At 31.9% G+C, this 21,334-nt stretch overlaps 2 protein-coding genes across 4 annotated transcripts in view; both read left to right on the forward strand.

The window, feature by feature from the left end:
* LOC111628947 (multidrug resistance-associated protein 4-like) overlaps window positions 1–21,334 on the forward strand; it is a 206,376-nt gene that overhangs the window by 108,257 nt on the left and 76,785 nt on the right. The gene's annotated exons all lie outside the window — the stretch shown is intronic.
* LOC111628948 (multidrug resistance-associated protein 4-like) lies at window positions 4,368–19,430 on the forward strand. Of its 2 annotated transcripts, XM_023372807.1 has the most exons (16): window positions 4,368–4,458; window positions 4,708–4,818; window positions 4,887–4,983; window positions 5,286–5,474; window positions 6,217–6,392; window positions 7,573–7,847; window positions 8,264–8,343; window positions 12,171–12,321; window positions 12,481–12,714; window positions 12,783–12,883; window positions 13,533–13,730; window positions 13,818–13,973; window positions 18,259–18,348; window positions 18,447–18,619; window positions 18,958–19,063; window positions 19,131–19,430. In XM_023372807.1, exons 1-16 carry the CDS (start codon window positions 4,421–4,423, stop codon window positions 19,305–19,307), a joined length of 2,352 nt encoding a protein of 783 aa, XP_023228575.1. In that variant the 5' UTR covers window positions 4,368–4,420; the 3' UTR covers window positions 19,308–19,430. The 2 variants fall into 2 exon arrangements, with proteins under 2 accessions (XP_023228575.1, XP_023228576.1); XM_023372808.1 differs by lacking the exons at window positions 4,368–4,458; window positions 4,708–4,818; window positions 4,887–4,983 and adding an exon at window positions 5,178–5,185.

Below are 21,334 nucleotides of genomic sequence, written 5' to 3' on the forward strand. Positions count from 1 at the left end.
TGATAAAAACAATGCAATTTGCTGTCTATTGAGCTTCTGTTCTTATTAATTTTTCTGTGATGTTTAATGTTTCAATAATCAACATACAAAAAGCTTCCAGTTGGTAAGGCTCAAGTTTGAGTCCAGATGAAAACCTTGAGTATTATTTAATGGCAGTCTCTCCTAGATATATTGAACCTTTTCTGATAATATTTAATTATTTCATAGTAAACCTGAGAATGAATTGTGTTTTATAGAAGTGTAGTAACCAAAGTTGCTTATTTCTCGTACACCTGTCATTACTGAAAAAGCACTTATTATTTGTTACGTGTATTTCCTGTTTGTAATTAAATACGATTTTTGATGCATTTGAACATGGTTTAAGACAATTATTCGGAGATATTTTATTTATTTCATGATAAATAAAAATATAGCAAACTTAGCACGTTCGATTTTGAAGTAAAACTATCTATAATTATATTTATCATTAGATCATTTTGATTTTAAATGTATATTCAGAAAATTAAAGCTTATAGACAGAAATAACAGGTAGTAAATATTAGATTATTTTTACTCCTATATCCTATTAATGTATTCTAACTTTAGTAGCGTAAAAAATAAATTTTACTACGTATAACTAAAGACACGTTTCTAAATAATGTATTATAAATTTTATTGTTTTTAAGGAAGCCGAACCAACATTAGATGGCATATCGTTAAAGGTACAGCCTGGAGAATTATTAACTGTTATCGGTCCTGTTGGATCAGGAAAGGTACAGTACATATCTTGAATTTTTATTTTTATATTTTTCAATATTTACTGTATAAAGAATATTTTTAATATACGTAAAATAAAATATTAATTTTTACGTAATGTACTCATTAGACTGGTATCTGAAACTACCGTTTTAATTAATTTGTTCTAAGAGGTTTTTTGAAAAATTAAACACGTAGTTCAGAGTCAATAAAAAAAAATAAATACCCTGAGTAATACTGTACACAATAAAAGCAATTAAAACACGTACGTTCTTTATAATAAAATCAAAATTCCATTCACTGTTGGTGTGCTTATGTCCTTTTTCTTAAGATATATAGGGAAAAGTATTGATAACACACGAGCGTAAGAAAAGATGCTTTCAAATCGATAAAAATATTGATAGATAAGTTGCAGGCAGAACGGATGGCATTTATGCAGGGAAGGGATTTTTTCACTGAGTATGCAGTATAAACATAGAAGCATTGTTCAAACATTGAATCTAATTTCTCTGGAATATAGCATTCGAAGTCTGGAAGTTCAAAGTAATTATGCCAGATTTATTACAGTAGACCCCCTATAACACTGTTGATAATTCCGTTTCATATGAATTTCATGTTGTACGAGTCACTTAGATTTTACTAGTACGTGTGCCGTTCACATCCCGGCACACGTATCTGATATATCTGAATTGATTGATTCACTTGGTTCCAAGTCACTCTCGTTTTCAGAATAATTTGGGTCCTGTTCTGTTTTATCACTAGCAAAATTTTCGTCAATTCAATCATGGCTGTAAAAACATTATGATAACGTTCCATTACAACTAGCCATCTTGAGGTTGTGTTGCTAGCTGTCAACTGCGCTTATAGCTAATGTGTAATTCGACCCGCATGTGTTGTTTACTGCCTCACACATGTGATTTGACCTGCACACATCTTTTATTACGAGACTCAGTAAACGACACTTGCTGTAAAAATATGTAATTGGACGATCACATGTAATTACAACAGATTGTAAAATTGTTAACACATAATTGTAAATACAAGTCGTTCTCGTATTGCCTCTTAGTAAAATGCTATTGCGCGCAAAGTTATACCATGGCCAAAAGAAACAGCAATAAAAACCCAATACTTTAATTAATCATTTGAAGACATTGTCCTTCCTAATCAAACCCAATAATTTGGTTTAATGTGAATTTGATGATAAAAATCGTCTATCAACGTATGGCGTTCAAAACAAATCATACTTTTTACTTTTCATTTTTCATTTACTTTTTAAGCTATTAAACCTTAAACAAAATATTATAATAAGGGATTCACACTCGTGTAGTGTTATTCTTTGACTGCTCTAGAATTGTACTTAAATTTCAGCAATGTTGAACTGGATTTTTTTATATTTTTCAATGTTAGACTAACTTCCACTGTAATTATATGGCTGAAATAATTTGACTAATATTGAAACTATTGTCAATGTCGGTAAAATACCGAAATTTCTACATGGGTACAAATGACACTATACTGGATGATTCCAATGTAAGTACAGTAAGACCCCGCTTAATGCAGAGGATGCGTTTCTAGACGACAAAGAGCTAAACAAAACAGCGTCAAACAAGCTCATTTTAAAGTAGAGTAAATAGGGAAAGGAGAACAACGCGACCAAAAATAAACAAATTTTACTTTATTTTAAGTTATTTTATAGTAATTTCCATAATGATATATGTTAAATAACGAAAATTTCCTTCGGAAATTAACAGATATAGTAAAACGTCTGTTTTTTTCTTTCTTAAAAAGCGCTTTTGGTCAAATCCATCGATGGATTACGCTTGTGTTTTTGTAGGGAATTAAGAAGTGAGGGTCAAACTCAACGTATATGTATATCAGATAGCCCATTGAAAATTTTCTCAGGCTTTTCTGACTGATTGGATGCTATTCAGGACCTTTCAGAGCGATAGGATGACATTGTAACTGCTTCTGTCATTTGGCTGTGTAATGTAAATTACAATACTATGATCTTTAACCATGTTTAAAGATAAAACTATCAGTGTAGATTTCTTATGATATTTACAGCGGATCATCATATTAATATGTTGTAGGTAGAACGTATGGTAAAACATATTTCTTACTGGTTAATTAATTCAAATAATACTATTTCATTGAATAAATAATTGAATGAATAAGTAATTTTTACATAAATCAGTACAATACAGGGTGGCTATAAAGACTAAATAAGTTGACATATGTATTTACTTTTAGTCAAAGATATTTTCAATTAGATTTCCATTATCATCGATGCACAGGTTAAAACAAACACAAAGCCGTCGCTCTAAAATTAAATTCTGAATTGTTTAGAATTACATATACAGTCGATCCCTCTATAACACGGGTTCCTATAGTTCGGATTCCTATATCACGGCGAAAAAAATGCGCCAGTATTTGTACAAAAGTGTAAAAAACTGTTATAATTCGGTAAAACGTCATCGCCGAGTCGTGTCACGACAGGATTGCACAAACCGTTGAGTTTAAACGAGCACCAGACCTACTAAAAACAATTTATTATTTAACGTCCATAAAAATTATATTTATATTAATGATGTCTTCAAAGTTTAGCGAATTTTTCGCAAAAAAAATAATTTATCAGGAAGCACGCGAGCGCCATTCGATGACAATCTCCGCGACGAAAACAAGCTTAAGCAACGACGTAGTTGAACGGTGCACACTTGGTAAGTAATCCTATAATTTTTTGTTTATAGCATAGTTTATATGGAATATTCCCAAAAAATTATACGTATTTTGGAAATGTTGAGTCGAATTAGTCTAGAATCGGTTAATTTTATGGAAGAAACTTTTCAAACAGCCGTAGGCCGTAAACTGCATACGTGCCGGGCTATGATTGGCTGGACTCGTAAGAAATGGATTCCTAAAAACAGGAACGTATCTACCGTGTTATAGGGGGGTGACTGTATATATATATATATGTAATGTAAAACAATGAATTTAGTTCTTAATGGTAAATAATAAATACATTTCTGAATAAGCAATTTATAAACTCAGGTTAAATATAAAGATTATTATTATATAATTTTTTTCATTAGACATCTTTATTGATGTCACTATTAGGCGAAATTCCTGTTATTTCCGGAAAAATATCAGTGAAAGGAAAAATATTTCGTCAATTCAATCATGGCTGTAAAAACATTATGATAACGTTCCATTACAACTAGCCATCTTGAGGTTGTGTTGCTAGCTGTCAACTGCGCTTATAGCTAATGTGTAATTCGACCCGCATGTGTTGTTTACTGCCTCACACATGTGATTTGACCTGCACACATCTTTTATTACGAGACTCAGTAAACGACACTTGCTGTAAAAATATGTAATTGGACGATCACATGTAATTACAACAGATTGTAAAATTGTTAACACATAATTGTAAATACAAGTCGTTCTCGTATTGCCTCTTAGTAAAATGCTATTGCGCGCAAGGTTATACCATGGCCAAAAGAAACAGCAATAAAAACCCAATACTTTAATTAATCATTTGAAGACATTGTCCTTCCTAATCCAACCCAATAATNAAATATTATATGAGATAATAATATTGTTGTTTTATTTTCATTTCATTTTATTTCAGGATATACGTTTATTTCCTAAAAAAGATTTGACACTTGTAGGGGAAAGAGGAGTGATCATGAGTGGTGGGCAGAAAGCAAGAATTAATTTAGCAAGGTAAGTTTAATCGTGTATTGTATGCAACTTTTACTGCAAATATATGTAAGTTAATCTAAAATATAATGTGACGGTGTAATTCAACTGAGATAAGGTTAGTTACTTCTTACTTAGTGCGATGCTTTACTTGGAAACAATAAAAACACGTAAATTTAATCTGTAAGCCAGACTTATAAAACATCCTGTATAAGTACCTAAAATTTAATAAAAAATGTTTTGACATACACTTTCCATTCTTTATTTGTACAGAATGGAATATTTTACGTTTTTCAGAGCATTATATGTAGATGCAGATATTTTCCTTCTTGATGATCCACTGAGTGCTGTTGATGTTCCAGTAGCAAAAGAGATATTCGAAAAGTGAGTACTCAAATTATATTTTTAAACCTGTAGAAATGTTTATATTTTTAATAGTTGTCTTTTTTCAGGTGTATAATCGAATATTTGAAAGACAAAATTTGCATTTTAGTTACACACCAAATACAATTTTTAAATTTCGCAACTAAGGTTTTAGTTTTAAACAAGGTGAGTAATGTTAATAAATATATTTTTTTAAAAAACAGTAGTATATAAGAAAAACAATGAATCATTGTTTTCTAACATTTTATTACTAGAGGAGAAATTCGAAAATTTTGTCACCACATAAAAAGTTTGATATTAATTTGGCAAGCATAGAAAACGTTTAAATAGATAGAAAACATAGAAATAGATATTATGTAACTTACATGTAAATATAAATATATTTTTATTTTAATTTATTTATAAAAATAATGTATTTAACCTATAAATATACAGTACAAAAATTGTTAACATGATTTTTATCTTAGGGAAAATGTGAAGCTCTTGGTAAGTATAATGAATTGAAAAACGTAGAAAATTATACAGGAATTGTATTAGACAAAGAAACTTCGGAGCAAAAGATAGAACTATCAAACGTTTCTTTTAAAGAAGAAGAAGCATTTTACAATATACAAGTTGGCACGATTTATCCCATTGAAAATATTGATAATGACCTAGTAAGTCACGGCTGGTAAAATATTTAAATGCATTTGTTAATTATATCTTTATTGTTAATTTTCTTATTGTTTTGTGCCAGTGAGAGGCCGAGTAAGTAAAACTACAAACACTAGTTGTAGGATTCTTGCCTTACCAATGATCTGTCCACGAAACGTTTTCCTGGCTTTTATATATGTGACACTTAAGTAGCAGTCAGTTACTCATAGAAAGTTTCCGAATAATTTCTTGAAAGTCAGTTTGACACATAATAACAACGACTTGTGATTTTATTTACATTAAACAATTATATATTTATATATTCATATATCATAAAACACTTCATGATATATCAATGTATCATGAAGTCCATTCTTGTTGTTTTTACATAACAGACATGTTTTCTAAATATATATAGATATAGATATATACAGGAGTGAAAACAGTTAAAAGGCAGAGTCAATAAAGTAATCCACAAAGAATCAAAAAATTTAGCTAATATAGTCTATATATATTAACTCTTTATCAGCGCTTTGCTTCAAGCTAATCTTAAGTACAGCCAGGTCCACGAGGGTGAAACTGAATGATGAGGGTCAGATCACCTCACAAAACACATGGTTTAATTTTGCCATTCAATGAGAGTAGTGACCTCCAGATTGGTATATTGACACCTTAACTAACTCGGCCACTCTGGCTAGCAACTTAAATAAATACTTATTATTATGAATCGTTGATATATATTTTTCAAAGTATTACTGTTTGTAGAAAACAACATGTAATGAAATATCCAACAAGAATGACCAACTTCGAATAGCTGGAATATCTGTTTATAAAGCATATATGAATGCCGGAGCAGGTTTACTCTTCAAGATACTTATACTTTTCATGCTAATTCTATCGCAGACTCTACTCAGTTTTAGCGATTATTGGCTCATTAAATGGTATGACTTTTACTGTAATTAAGTTAAATTTTCAATAGCGAAGTATCATTTAAAATAATAATTTTAATGATGAATTTAGCAAAATGTAAGATATTTTACGAAAAATCACTTTCCTGAAAAAGATACTCTTGAATATTCACGCACTAAACAGAAATAACGTACAAAATTATTACTGCATTTACACGAACAACGAATGATAATTTGCTACTTTTGTTCTTCTGTTATCTGTATAAAGTTTTTAATTTTAATATATGACATTCAAAGAATAACAGAATACTAAATATACGACCATTTTCAGACACAATTTATCACAATTTCAATGTAATTTCCACAAATAAATGCATATTTTTAACCTGTGATTAAGCATTTACTATATTAGAATAAAAGCAAATGCGGGAAAGAATCAAATTAAACATGAAACTGCAGAGAAATGCAGCATGGAAACTTCAGAGTATGGAAGTAGGCTATATGTCATATGGGGAATGAGATTAAAATTAGGATAAATAATAAAACAAATCGCGCTTTTTTATCAATTAGTATAATATTCTTAGTACAAAGAGGGATGTGAAAGTTGGGGTAGGTAATGTTGAGCGGGACAATATGCCACAGAGTTACTAAGTAACCCTCAGTAACACTGTGGCATATTGTCACGCTCAACATTACCAATCGGGTTGTGATGAAAGTTAAAAAGTATAAAAATAGTATTAAATAATGTATGAACAGAGTAACAAAATGTCAAGCAATTATACAGAATACTACATAATTATTCCATAAGTTAACTGTGGTTCCATTTCGAGTTATACCAGTAGCAAGACAACTTGCTTGAAATTTTACGTGTTAGGAACTTGTTCATTGAAGCATTTTACTGAGTCACTTCATACTACACGTTATTGTAAGTTCACATCACTACTCATGTAACTAAAAACTAGTCACAGAACATGAGTAGGGAATTGCGATTTTATCTCAAACCTATATTACTAATAAAAAGATTTGAGCGAATTGGAATGCAGAGCATCCATGCTTTTAAGAATAAACCTTACAGTTTGCTGTATTATATTGTAAACAGTTTAATTAATAACTTATTACGTGTTGTTATTAATGGTTTGCTCGTAATCTACTCTGTTAAAAAAATTCTGATATATTTTCTGAAATAAAAAATTATTTAATTATTAATTTTCAGGTTACAAGATAACAAAAACTACATTGAAAATTTACAATTGAAAAATTTTACGTCAAAATTAGAGACAATTAACAACACGGAATCTATCGATTTCCATGTTCTAGAAATCAACATATACATTTATTTGGGCTTGGTTTGTGCTGTATTTTTCGTTACATTAATTTCTGCTTCATTGTTGTACGAAATGTTCGCCTCTGCATCTATTAACCTTCATAATAACATGCTTCGCTGTATTATTCATACGCCAATATCATTTATGGACGACAATCCTATAGGTACGTAAAATATATTTATCAGTTTTAAATATTGTTTCTGGTTATGCTAGAACATACTGATTAACACAAAAGTCCGAAATCAAAATATTTTCATGAGTAAGAATTTCTCAGAATTTTTCATGATAGAGGTGTATCAGAAGATATAAGTATATTTCATCGAAAGAGGAATTTAGTATATTTCTTCGTACTACACATGATTAGAAGCATGCATATCGAGTAGTATTAAAAGTTTGGTTATAAAACATTAAAAGTTTGTATTCATAAAAAAAAACTGCATGGAAACATTTCAGTTAAATAAATTTGTATGATTATTTGTAGTTGTAATTGCCAAACACTGTATTCATTCTAAAGTAACGTGAATAATTATGACAGTTTTATTTGTTACAATTAAAGTTATAAATCTTGTGACATTTTAGGAAAAATTCTGAACCGATTTTCGAAAGATGTTAATAACATGGATGATATGCTGACATTTGTTTTCTACGAAGCCATAAGAGTAAGTTTCCATTAATTTTATTTTCGAGTAGTAACAGTAATTTGTATATAACACAAATATATTAGCGTAGTTAAATAAAGATATAAATAACTAAAAATCTTTAATGACATCTTTAATAAAGTTTATTTATTTCTTGCTGTATATTACCAATATATTCATGTCTGTCTCATAGAGGTAAAGATACTACTAGATTTTAGTATAAATATATTTACACTAAAAACTTTGCAAAAATAGTCATTTTCGGCTTGTTTTAACTTTTAAATAGTCATATAAAATGATAACCGTGTAATTAGACATAACAAATTTTTACTCTACAAACAATATAAAACCATATAACAAAATTAATTGAAACAATTGACAACACGTTCAGATATTATAATTAACAACAAACTAATATCCAATGAAAACTCCTTTGGCTAAAATGACTTTCCAAATGTGGTTGGCATTGAATTTATGAGTTTTTGGAAGACAGATGCGCTTATTTTTTTCCAGTGAGACATTATCGTTTCTTTTAGTTACTCCACACTATACTGCTGCTTATTTACGTACACAGCTCTAGCCAGAATCTCGAAAATTCTGCATTAAGGAAGGGGATAGATCTGATCAATTAATAATTGACAGTCCATTAGCCAAAAACCATTCATACATAAAGTTCGCTCTGTGAAAAATGGAGATTGTCCTTCAACATGTCCTGATAATCATTGGCTTTTGTACGCTTTCGAAAAAAGAGAATAGGAAGTTTTCTTGCCAACTAAAATAACTGTACACCAAAATTTACCTTCCTGCTTGTTATCATTTCAAATATAGAGCTTTCTTCATTCTCAAATCAAGCCAGTAGTTACTACAGGGGAGCTGCACAAGCTCTCATTAAGCCCCAAGAAATCGGAGTCCCTGACGGTGGCCCAGACTGGAGTGTTGGCTCGCCGACCGATATACCAGATCCAAAGAAAGCCCATCAGAAGGGAGGACGAGCTTAAGTATCTCGGTGTTACCATCGATCAGACATTATGCTGGACGCCCCATCTGAGGAACGTTCGCGAGAAAACAAACCTCATGATAGCGGCACTATCGAGACTAGCAAGACAGGATTACGGCCTAAGCGGAGAAGCGCTCCGAGCCATCTATAAGATGAGCGTAGAGCTCGTCGTCTGCTATGCCTGTGGTGTATAGTGGAAAGATTCTGCCAATGTCAAACAGAGCAGGACGCTGCTCACGATTCAGCGAATCGCTGCCCTGCAGATCACGAGAGCATATAGATCTATGTCCACGGAGGCAGCCCTGGTCTTGGCCGGGCTGCTTCCGCTGCCCTTGGTTGTCAGCGAAGAAGCGGCCTTCTACAGGACCACAGTACAAGGAATAGAGGCTATGCATTGTAACCGGAAGTACCCAGTCAGGCTTAGGCACTGTGTAGATGTCTTTAAAGTCCATCCGGCCCAAAGGGGATCGGACTCGACTGGGATGTCGGTGAACCGACTGGTATGGGTGTTGAAATATACACCGATGGCTCAAAAGATGGCACCTTAGTAGGTGCCGCGTACTGCGTCTTCTGTGACAGGGTGCAAGTGTACGAACAGTCAGTCAGATTGAACGAGGAGGCGATCGTGTTCCAGGCAGAACTGATGGCACTGGAGGGGACGTCCCAGTGGATCCTATTACATCCAGGTCCAGAGCCAGTCACGGTTTACTCTGATAACCAATCGTCGCTACAAGATTTGAACGACGGGTACCATCGCGATTCGCTGGTACATGAGATCAGAAGTATGGTGCTGAGGGCAAGGCACGAACGACACACTGCCCTGCGGTAGGTCCGTGGCCACATCGGGATCTTGGGTAACGAACGTGTCGATCAGCTGGCAAAGGCAGGAGCTAGTGGCCCATTTATAACGAGGACGGTGGAACCCTCGGCTACTTATATTAAAGGCACTTTGCTGAAACGATCGATGACCAACTGGCAAGAACGCTGGACTCAAAGTACAGCAGGTAGGCTAACCTATGCCTTCGTGCCTGTAGTTGGCCTCACTCTGGTGTGTTGCAACTGGCTCACGACCCAGATACTGACCAGCCGCGGGAGGTTTCACCACTTCATGTCCAGATTCGGACAGGGAGATGGTAGCTGCTCCTGTGGGTGTCCTCGCGATGACACGAGACACTACCTACTTGACTGTCCTCTTATCGAGGATTTCCGCCGAGGGGCCGACCAAGTCGACTTGTCTAGGCTGCCTGAACAAGTACTTCGAAGGCTAGCAGCTAATAAAGGAAACTTAAAGAAACTAAAGGAATTGATGGAAAGGATCATAAATCTATGATTCGCCTGCCTAGTAGATGCGCTAGGCTGGGCCACTTCTTCTTGTAAAAAAGGGGACCCCACTGCCCGTAACTTTATGTGTCTATACTGTAAAGTATAAGTTTGTGAGCTATAAAAGTTTAGTATTGTGGACCAAAAGTGCAGAACAGGCTGCACAATATACAAAAGTTATGCCAGATTATAGGGCTGGGCCTGGGTGCGGATGGGAGCCCGAAAGACGTACCATGTGGCCCAGCTATGTTGTCCCTGTCTACCGTGTCAGGTATCAGACCGAGCAGATGAATAAGGCATAGTCTCTTTAATTCTGTAGTGCCAATAGGCGTGGGCAGGGAAAGAGTTCCTTATGAAGCTTAGTAGTGACTACAGCTGTAAGGTTCAACGTGATGACACTAAGTAGGTTACACCTCTACACGTGTTTTGAACGGGTTTTCTTGCAAAGTTCCGAAATAATATTTTGTTGCTTAGCAATCTGGTAAACAATGGTTTGTTTTATTATTTTTAAATTTTGAAGAACGTCCTGTTGATTTCGTTTGCCTGTATTGATCTGTAATCCACTGTAATGTATCGTTTTCGATTACATCGGATTAAGGATTTAATTTCTTGGCAATTGCTCTTGGAGAGTGATTTTCACCTCTGTTCACCTCTAGAAATTTCAACACTCTTTTATATTTTTGGGATATTGAACTTTAGACGATTAATTAACTTAGTTGTTGAGAATTGTTTTCTGTCATAAGAAAATACTATTATTATTTAAATTTATACTCATAAAAGAATAAATATACTCATAAGAATAAATATATAGTCCGAACACCTCCCGTCAAGGTCACTGTAGCCCCCTTCCCCGTTACGTGTCTGCTTGCACAGAAGCATGTCGCGACATGAATCTCCCCACTCAATTCTTACACAATGACACACATTTCTTGTGTTTTCCGTGAGCAGTTCTGTTTGAACAGTTGGAGTAGGGAATATTGGAGGCTACTGCTAGCAAAACAAGGCCAAATATGTAATCACTTTTGGTAATCCATTTGGTCCCATACCTGTCAGATTATCAAGGGACAACTGTACTAGAAATAAATAACATATGAAATTTTTTGTGTAAATTATTTTATACAATATCTTTAACGTTACGGGATGCACCTGAAGTAGGACGAATGCATAAAATTACTGAACACAAACTTAAAGGTTTGCACCTCACCTAGGGATGACCTCCGTGTACTTTTTCTGTTTTATTGAGGTCTAACACGTAAATAGAGCTAGATTTTTATTGAAAATCGTCCCTGAAACATAACTTTATGACAGATCATTTAATTGTTGCATTACCGTATCCATTAATCTATTCCTATTCAAAAATGTAACTAGAGTTAGTTAATAATGGTAAATTTATCGTGTTTTTAATTACTTTTCGTATTCTATAAGCGTTTATTTTTTCATATTAGCATAAAATTTTTTCAGGTGTAAATAAAAATAATTATTTGAATATAGAGGAAAACATGAGCATTCCATAATGATTTTATAATTTCAGGCATCTGGCTTCTGTATCGGAATAACTGTAATTGAAGCGTTAATCTGTCCTTATTTCCTAATAATGACATTCTTTCTCTTGATCTCATTTTATGTTTTGTGGACTACTCATAACAACGTTTTGAATAGCATAAAGTATCTGGAAGGAAAATGTATGTATTTATGAATTAAAGTTCATTGTGCTTAATGATATAACAGGAACATTTTAATACTTAATTTTCTAATTTAGTGAATTTCTCTAAATCCTGAGAAATAATTATTATATGAATGAATCATTTGATAAACATTATGTAACAAATTTATTTTTACAGCGAGAAGCCCGGTATTTTCTCATCTGAGTGTAACTCTGTACGGACTTACAACAATCAGAGCATTTAATGCTGAAAACAAATTTAAATCTACGTTTAATGAATATCAGGACAGACACACTGCAACATGGTTCTTATACGTGTGTTTAAATCGATGGAATTGTTTATACGGTCAAATAATTTGTTATATATATTTAATTGTTACTGTTATTGTTATGATTGTTTTCGTAAATACTGGTAAGTGAATATATCCAACATCCTAAATTTTACAATTTAATAAATTTTTATCACTATTCAATTTACAGATGATGCAGGAATCAAACTAGGACTTGTTATCAATTACGGAATAATGATATTTTTGCATTTTCATTGGATTATAAAGCAATCTTCAGAAACAGAATATCAGGTAATTTTATTTTTTACGTTAATATTTATTATTAGACAACTATGGGCAATCAGAGATGAAGTCGATAAAGCTAATTAACGCTAGTAATTGGTCACAAATTCGAATATTACTATTCAGCTGGAAACATCGGAATTTTTCGTGTCTGATATCTACAGTGCAGTTCTGTTATTGTAAAGTAACATTGGAAATTCTTCCTGAATTATCTATCAATTAGACTTTCAAAGAAAGAACAATAATCATATCACATTCTATTTCGATTTAATTATCTAGAATAAAGTTCATATTTTATATGAAAAGAACAAATGTTATATGTGTATAGTGAAACATTAAAGTAATATTAAAAGACTCTGCATGACGACAATATCAATCATAATCATTACATAGTATGTTGTTTGTTTGCTCTTGTGACTATTGTTCGTCATGCCTTTCGGTCTTCTAATTCTATCTCTATGCTATACTATACATTAAATAGTTATTCTACATCTTATCTCTTAAAAATATAACAACATGATAGTAAGATGTACAAGACATGAAAAACAGGAATATTATTCAATCATAATAATATAAATATTGCTATAAATTTTCAGATTTTTACAGTTTATTAGTAAACAAATATTTCATGTTATCTCATATACTTTCGATTTTTTAGATGAATTCTGTTGCTCGTATACTAAATTACAGCAATTTAAAATCGGAAGCAGCATACAACTCTTCCACTGACAAACAACCGCCCACAGATTGGCCACGTACAGGAGAAATTGAATTTAAGAATGTATCTTTGCAATACTCGAAAGATAAAAATATTGTTTTAAATAACTTAACATTCCGTATTTATTCAGGAGAAAAAGTAAGTGATGTGTATATTGTGAAGAATTTTACTAATCACTTTTTAGAGAAATACCGTTTTATACTTAATGATTTATTTTTATTCCAGATAGGAATTGTTGGACGTACAGGAGCTGGAAAAAGTTCAATAATTACTGCTTTATTTCGTATGACAGAACCAACAGGGACGATATACATAGATGGTGTTGAAACTAAGGATATAGGTCTTCGGGATCTACGTAGTAAAATATCGATCATTCCTCAAGTAAACGAATACAAATATTAATTAATCAATGACATTTATTTCTTGTTAGCATATTTTGTACTATTGACACTATTAGCATAAATTTCATTATTTCACCAAATATTTAAGAAATTCAAACACTGTGTATATAAAAACGTTTAATTAGGTTATGATATTGCACATAGCACAGGCGTGGCCAACATACGGCCCGTGTAATAAATTTATGTGAGCCGCAATCAATCTTTCAATCTTTCAATATTAGGTACTGAAGTCCGAATAGCTCGATAAAAAAAAATTCTGACGCCTAAAAAAAAGTAGGTCAACGACTCACTGTGCGTTTAGAGTTAACCCTCTATTATAAATCTCGTAAGAACAGCGTAGTGTTGATAAAGCATGATAATGTGAAAAATGTATCTGTAACCTCTATCTACAATTTAGTCTCTACGGGGTGACACCACAATGAGATCACGCACAACCTCAAAATCTTCCTAGGGCAGTCTCTGGTTCGGCCGGTGGAAAAAGTTTTCTTTCCAATTCGGCCTGATGGCAAAAACTGTTGGCCACCCCTGACATAACATTTCGGTAATGTAATTTTGCATTTATTTTACATTCTTAACAATGAAATTCTGTTGTTATTCCAACATATTCAAAAACTAGTCATTCGAATGTTTTATATTCAACAAATAAATGTTTTATTTATTTTCGAAATTCTTCAATGCAATTAACACCTACTGTAAATAGGAGCCAGGTTTCCATAAAAGTCCTCACTTGAGGTATGTCTTATTGGTAGATTGTCAACGTGTCGCGTTGCCATAACCAAATAATTCAAATATTAATTTCAATTCTATTGGATTTCATATCTGGAACATACTTAATAATTCTGACACTTTCTTTTGAATTTTGTATATTTGATTACTTAAATATGTCATGTTCAACATTTTTCTTCTTTTCTTCTTACCACTGTTAGCTCTGTCTAATAAACTGTAATGTTATCTAACACTGTATCTTTGTCGGGCAAGACTTGATAACTATTTCATAAACTTAGGTCATTGTCATACTATGATGCTGTTATTTTTAATTTCTATAGTGTTATCGAATGTTTAAAAAAATGAAAGTAAAATAATGTATGGGTAATATTCTTTTTTTATTAACGAGTATCTTCTTGTGGTTGACAATACAAAACCATAGAATATTTGTTGGTGCTCATTACAAGACTCATAAAATAGAATTATGTGTGTTTTCTTTAGTTTTTTAACACAAAATACAGGCTAATTTCTCGTAGAACATCTTGTCTAGATGCCATTCCCGTTTGACAATTGCCTACGAGTTGCTTTGCATTATTCTATCGATGCAGTTGATAAGCATCTAGATAATTTCTCCGTAGTTAAGTGAAACTTAAAAATTCTATAGAATATCTTCGGCAAGCTAGAACACTATATAGACAAACTGTTGCTGTAACAGGCATTTTGTGTACCGTAAAACACAGAATACACTTAAATACATATGGCTGTTGAAGTGGGTCTTAAAAAGACTTTAGTGTACGCAATGTTCGGCTTTTCGAAAAACTCTTTTTGCATGAGAAATTCATTCTGGCCGAAGAGGAAATGCCACTGCCACTAACAATGCTACATTTTATTAATTTTTGTCCTCTCATATAATTTTCCCTTTGAACCTTCCATTTTTTTTTCTCCTCTGCCTCTTTTATAATTTAGAAAATCTAAATTAATAGACTTGTATTCCAAACGTGTGATTTAAATACTATATATCTATTCTACTAGACTTACCAGTTATTTAAAATTTAGCACCTAGATCCATCCATCCATAAATATTGTTTAAATACAGTTTCTTTATACATGACAGTTTTTTGTCATAAAGATACTGATGTAATCGAACGTATTCAATAAAGTCTTCTATTTCATTTACTTTTCGTTTCTGGGTGACCGTTACAATGGAAAAACTAACCGCCAGTATTAGAACAAAAACCACGTGTTTACTTTGACGTCACACAAAAAACTCCTTTATTGGATGAATTTCGACGTAAAAATTTTACGCGCGTAAAAAGTATAAACATGCTCTTTTTTCAGTTATTTTTCAGCTAAAATTTCAGCAAAATTTTTACGCTTTCTGTTTTATGCTAGATTTTACACATATGTGTTTTTGGTCAAAATGCGGACTCTGATTCCGATTCCCAATTCTATACACTAATATACAACTAGTAAGTTAGTAGTTTGTTTAATGTAAATGAAATAAGTTGAAGTAAACATTTTTACAAGAATGAATTTTATTTATTTCATCTTATATTAATTCCAGTTTTCAGGACTAAACTGTATTTTGGTTACTGTTTATATAGTAATCTAGCCTCTAATATATAATCTCTAACACGTAATTAAAGTCAGTTTCACTTTATTCATATTCTATCTATCAAAGTTAATAAAAAAAAATATTCATTACAATAGATTTAACATTAGAATCGTAATTTGCGTATTTTGACATTATATACGTGAAGATAATGGTATTAATGGATTTTAAAACGTTTACAGTTTATTAAACGTCAACACGAAGTTAGTAGTCGGATGCTGATAAATTTATTGTGGTCTGACTCTTATAAAAAGATTTAACCAACGCTTGATTCTAGACAAATGATTTCTGTCCTGACTCCAACTTTCTATTTCTGTTAGATATTCAAATACAAGAATATAAAATTATGTAACCCTGCAATTGACTAATCTTCAGTGTTCTAAGGTAACGCATACACACGACAGTATTTAAGACATTCTGCAATATTTACTTTGTTTGTACAGCTTATATATATTGAAAAATGCTTATATTTTTAGAAGAATTTTTACAATAATTATGATTTTAAATTATGTATTGTTATAGGTATGATACATCAAATATAATATTATCGAAATTCAGCATGCTTTTTTTAGGATCCAATGTTATTCACTGGTCCTTTTCGAAGAAACATTAGGCCGAAGAGGAAATGCCACTGCCACTAACAATGCTACATTTTATTAATTTTTGTCCTCTCATATAATTTTCCCTTTGAACCTTCCATTTTTTTTCTCCTCTGCCTCTTTTATAATTTAGAAAATTTAAATTAATAGACTTGTATTCCAAACGTGTGATTTAAATACTAAATATCTATTCTACTAGACTTACCAGTTATTTAAAATTTAGCACCTAGATTCATCCATCCATAAATATTGTTTAAATACAGTTTCTTTATACATGACAGTTTTTTGTCATAAAGATACTGATGTAATCGAACGTATTCAATAAAGTCTTCTATTTCATTTACTTTTCGTTTCTTGGAGACCGTTAAATAGAAAAACTAACCGCCAGTATTAGAACAAAAACCACGTGTTTACTTTGACGTCACACAAAAAACTTCTTTATTGGATAAATTTCGACGTAAAAATTTTACGCGCGTAAAAAGTATAAACATGCTCTTTTTTCAGTTATTTTTCAGCTAAAATTTCAGCAAAATTTTTACGCTTTCTGTTTTATGCTAGATTTTACACATATGTGTTTTTGGTCAAAATGCGGACTCTGATTCCGATTCCCGATTCTATACACTAATATACAACTAGTAAGTTAGTAGTTTGTTTAATGTAAATGAAATAAGTTGAAGTAAACATTTTTACAAGAATGAATTTTATTTATTTCATCTTATATTAATTCCAGTTTTCAGGACTAAACTGTATTTTGGTTACTGTTTATATAGTAATCTAGCCTCTAATATATAATCTCTAACACGTAATTAAAGTCAGTTTCACTTTATTCATATTCTATCTATCAAAGTTAATAAAAAAAATATTCATTACAATAGATTTAACATTAGAATCGTAATTTGCGTATTTTGACATTATATACGTGAAGATAATGGTATTAATGGATTTTAAAACGTTTACAGTTTATTAAACGTCAACACGAAGTTAGTAGTCGGATGCTGATAAATTTATTGTGGTCTGACTCTTATAAAAAGATTTAACCAACGCTTGATTCTAGACAAATGACTTCTGTCCTGACTCCAACTTTCTATTTCTGTTAGATATTCAAATACAAGAATATAAAATTATGTAACCCTGCAATTGACTAATCTTCAGTGTTCTAAGGTAACGCATACACACGACAGTATTTAAGACATTCTGCAATATTTACTTTGTTTGTACAGCTTATATATATTGAAAAATGCTTATATTTTTAGAAGAATTTTTACAATAATTATGATTTTAAATTATGTATTGTTATAGGTATGATACATCAAATATAATATTATCGAAATTCAGCATGCTTTTTTTAGGATCCAATGTTATTCACTGGTCCTTTTCGAAGAAACATTAATCTTTTTAATGAATATTCAGAAAAAATGCTATGGCAAGTTATAGAAGAGGTGAGAGAAAAATACATAAATCTATTATACAATAATAGATGCCAGATATTAGTGGTCAATCAGCATTATATACTTATTCTATAATATATATATTAAAGGTTCAGTTAAAAGACGTTATTGGGAAGTTACCTGGAGGGTTGGATACACATGTAAGTGAAGGAGGTCGAAATTTCAGCGTTGGACAAAGGCAGTTAATATGTTTAGCAAGAGCAATTCTTCGTGACAATAAAATTTTAGTTATGGACGAAGCAACATCCAATATGGATAAAGTGTAAGATTGTATTACATCTATTTACATAAAACTATTTTAAAATAATTATAAAATCAATTTATGGAGTAACATTATTAGAATTCCTATAATGTCATATAATTTCAAAAATTTAATTTTAGAGAAAATAATAAAAAAAATTAATTTTTCGATTAAGTCGTGTATGGCAAAATGATTATCTTAGTGCTCGTATAGTAGACTGACCATTTCCTGATTAGTTCATGATATAATTATTTGGTGCTCAGAATAATTAACGTATTAACATTAACTTTATAAGGGATTTTGTGCTGGTATTTGCGTGACATTAATATAATACATTCATTCGTTTATTTTTTCACCAGCACTGACTGCTGTGTACAGAAAATAATTCGAGAGAAATTCAAATCTTGTACAGTGTTGACAATTGCTCATAGATTGCATACGATTATCGATTCGGATAGAGTTCTGGTAAGATTTATCTGTTTAATAATATAAAATAAGTATGTGTTTTTACTGAAGATTTCAAATTTTTCAGGTTCTCGAGTCAGGAAAACTAAAAGAATTTGATACGCCATATACATTACTGAAAAACTTAAACGGTACTTTTTATAATTTGGTGAAAAACACAGGAAAAAATTCAATGAAAGAGCTATACAGAATCGCGAAATATAAGTATAAAACCACAGAAAATATCGTCAAAATAAAACTGTAAAAGAATAATCGTTTTCTATGCAGAGCAATTGTTCATTTATTTAAAATTCATTTTTAAGAAAAGTTATGTAGATGTAAAAATCAGATAACGTGGAAATGTTAATAGTGCTGTAGTAGTTCTGATTTGCACTGTAAAATTTGCATATTAGTTTATTGAAATATATTTTGTGATTTTGAAATGATATTGTTAGTGGTTTCGGTGTAATTTCTTAGTTGTGAAATCACGTTACTTTAAATACCAATGAAAAGTTTAAAAAACTTATTTTATTTAGTTTAGTAGGCTACTTATCAGTTTTTGAAATAGAAAAAATGATTGCACATTCTCACAGAACAAAATATATTAGCCATGCCACCATAGCAACAAATCACGGACAACAAATTTAGGCGCAAAAGTTGTATATCTAAATAGTCTAATCCTGCTGTTCTGAATAACTTTCAGTCTATCATCAATAGAATAAGAGAGTATGGAAAAAGTCACTAGTATGAAACAAATGAGACGTGTACAATACATTACTGTTATGGACTTGTCTTGCTTCTAGCTATAAAACCAACATTTTACTTTATTACGATATTTTCAATTCGTTGTTGGATTACTACGTAGTCTACTTGCGTGTATTTTGTACTGTACGCAGCGAACTAGTATGTTGGCCAGGAACATACTGTTTGTTACCTATATGTGTAGTGTGAACCAGATTTTATTCAGAGGATACATTGGTTGGTAATTCGGGTGTAATACAGTTGAATACACAAACAATACCAGTTTCTTTTGTGACCGGAGGGTCGGCACCATGTAACGATGCCACGTCAGGATGACACCACTATGTCATAAATGACATAGAATCGCGACAGCGATTTCGTTTTCGCACGAGCGGTCAGGTATTTACGGCGGTCGGATCGGGATGGAAGCGACAGAAGAGACAACGCGTTTGAGGAAGTGTACCAACCACAAATTAAACTATAACAATTATCCGTTTATTAAGCTAATTATACAAAATGATTAATATTTTATACGAAGATTATACGTCTACTATTTAACAAATTCGCGGTTTACGTTGGAAAGAAAGAGAGAGAGAGAGCTTACATCTAGATAAGATGTATAGATACCTTACAATGCCGGATTGATGGAGTTCACAGTTAGATGGAGAAGTCACTTTTGAAAGAGGAAGATCACGATGTAGCGAGGGGCTACTCCGGCAAGGATGAACTCGCGACGACGACGACGAAAGTCATCGGTCCCTCCATTTTATTGAGGGAGTCTTTTTCATGTTCTTGCTATCCTTTTTTGGAAATATTATAGGTTGTGGCCACTAGATTAATTTCGGTGAAAGTTGACACATTCGGAAGATGTGTCACCTTCTAAAGGAAGTGAAACTGATGGAAAATACAATTATATCCTTTCATTTTTTTATTAATGGTTGAGAAATTTTTTATACAATTTTCCTTTCGTTTAATATAAATATTAACCGTTAATATTCTTGAATTTATATAATTGTGTAAAAGATTAACCGAAAATAAAATTAGGGCTCTCACACTTTTTATTAAACATGGCGTTATCTGTGATTGGGTTATTTAATTATATTAAAGCCATGTTACCAATCATTGTCCCTAAACTGTCGTCTTAACAACACATGCGAATTGATATAAAAATTAATTTTACGACATCTGACTTGACAGTCAAGTTACGTGTCTCTCGGAATAAACTCTCATGGAAGTTTAATGTTAAGAATTAAAATGTATCTGAAATTTTGTCATTTGGTTGCACGGATTTGACGAGTATATTGGTTTTCATTTGTTGGATTCTAAGTAAAGTTTTGAATGTTAAGTTAGAGCCGTTGTAACGGTCAGTGAAGAAAAATAAGTCGCGATAATTTAAAAATTTATGGATTAATCGATCCCAAATAATTCGGATTTACTTCTGAAATGGCCCTTCAACACACACTACACGGAAAATCCGACCGGGCCTGCTTAGAGTGCGCCGCGTAACAAAAGGTACCGAACCGAAAGTCCTCAAAAACGGCAATAAAACAA

The sequence above is a fragment of the Centruroides sculpturatus genome, unplaced genomic scaffold (genome assembly GCF_000671375.1).
Source record: "Centruroides sculpturatus isolate CEXI.00-Female unplaced genomic scaffold, Cexi_2.0 scaffold513, whole genome shotgun sequence".
Classification (NCBI taxonomy): Eukaryota; Metazoa; Arthropoda; class Arachnida; order Scorpiones; family Buthidae; genus Centruroides; species Centruroides sculpturatus.

What these genes read in the sequence shown, in the direction of transcription:
- LOC111628948 (XM_023372807.1), top strand. Translation starts at nt 4,421, where the DNA reads ATGAGTGGTGGGCAGAAAGCAAGAATTAATTTAGCAAG. An exon ending in AAAATATTGATAATGACCTA is followed by an intron (nt 5,475 to 6,216) that starts GTAAGTCACGGC and finishes TACTGTTTGTAG; the next exon opens with AAAACAACATGTAATGAAAT. An exon ending in TATGGCAAGTTATAGAAGAG is followed by an intron (nt 18,349 to 18,446) that starts GTGAGAGAAAAA and finishes TATATATTAAAG; the next exon opens with GTTCAGTTAAAAGACGTTAT.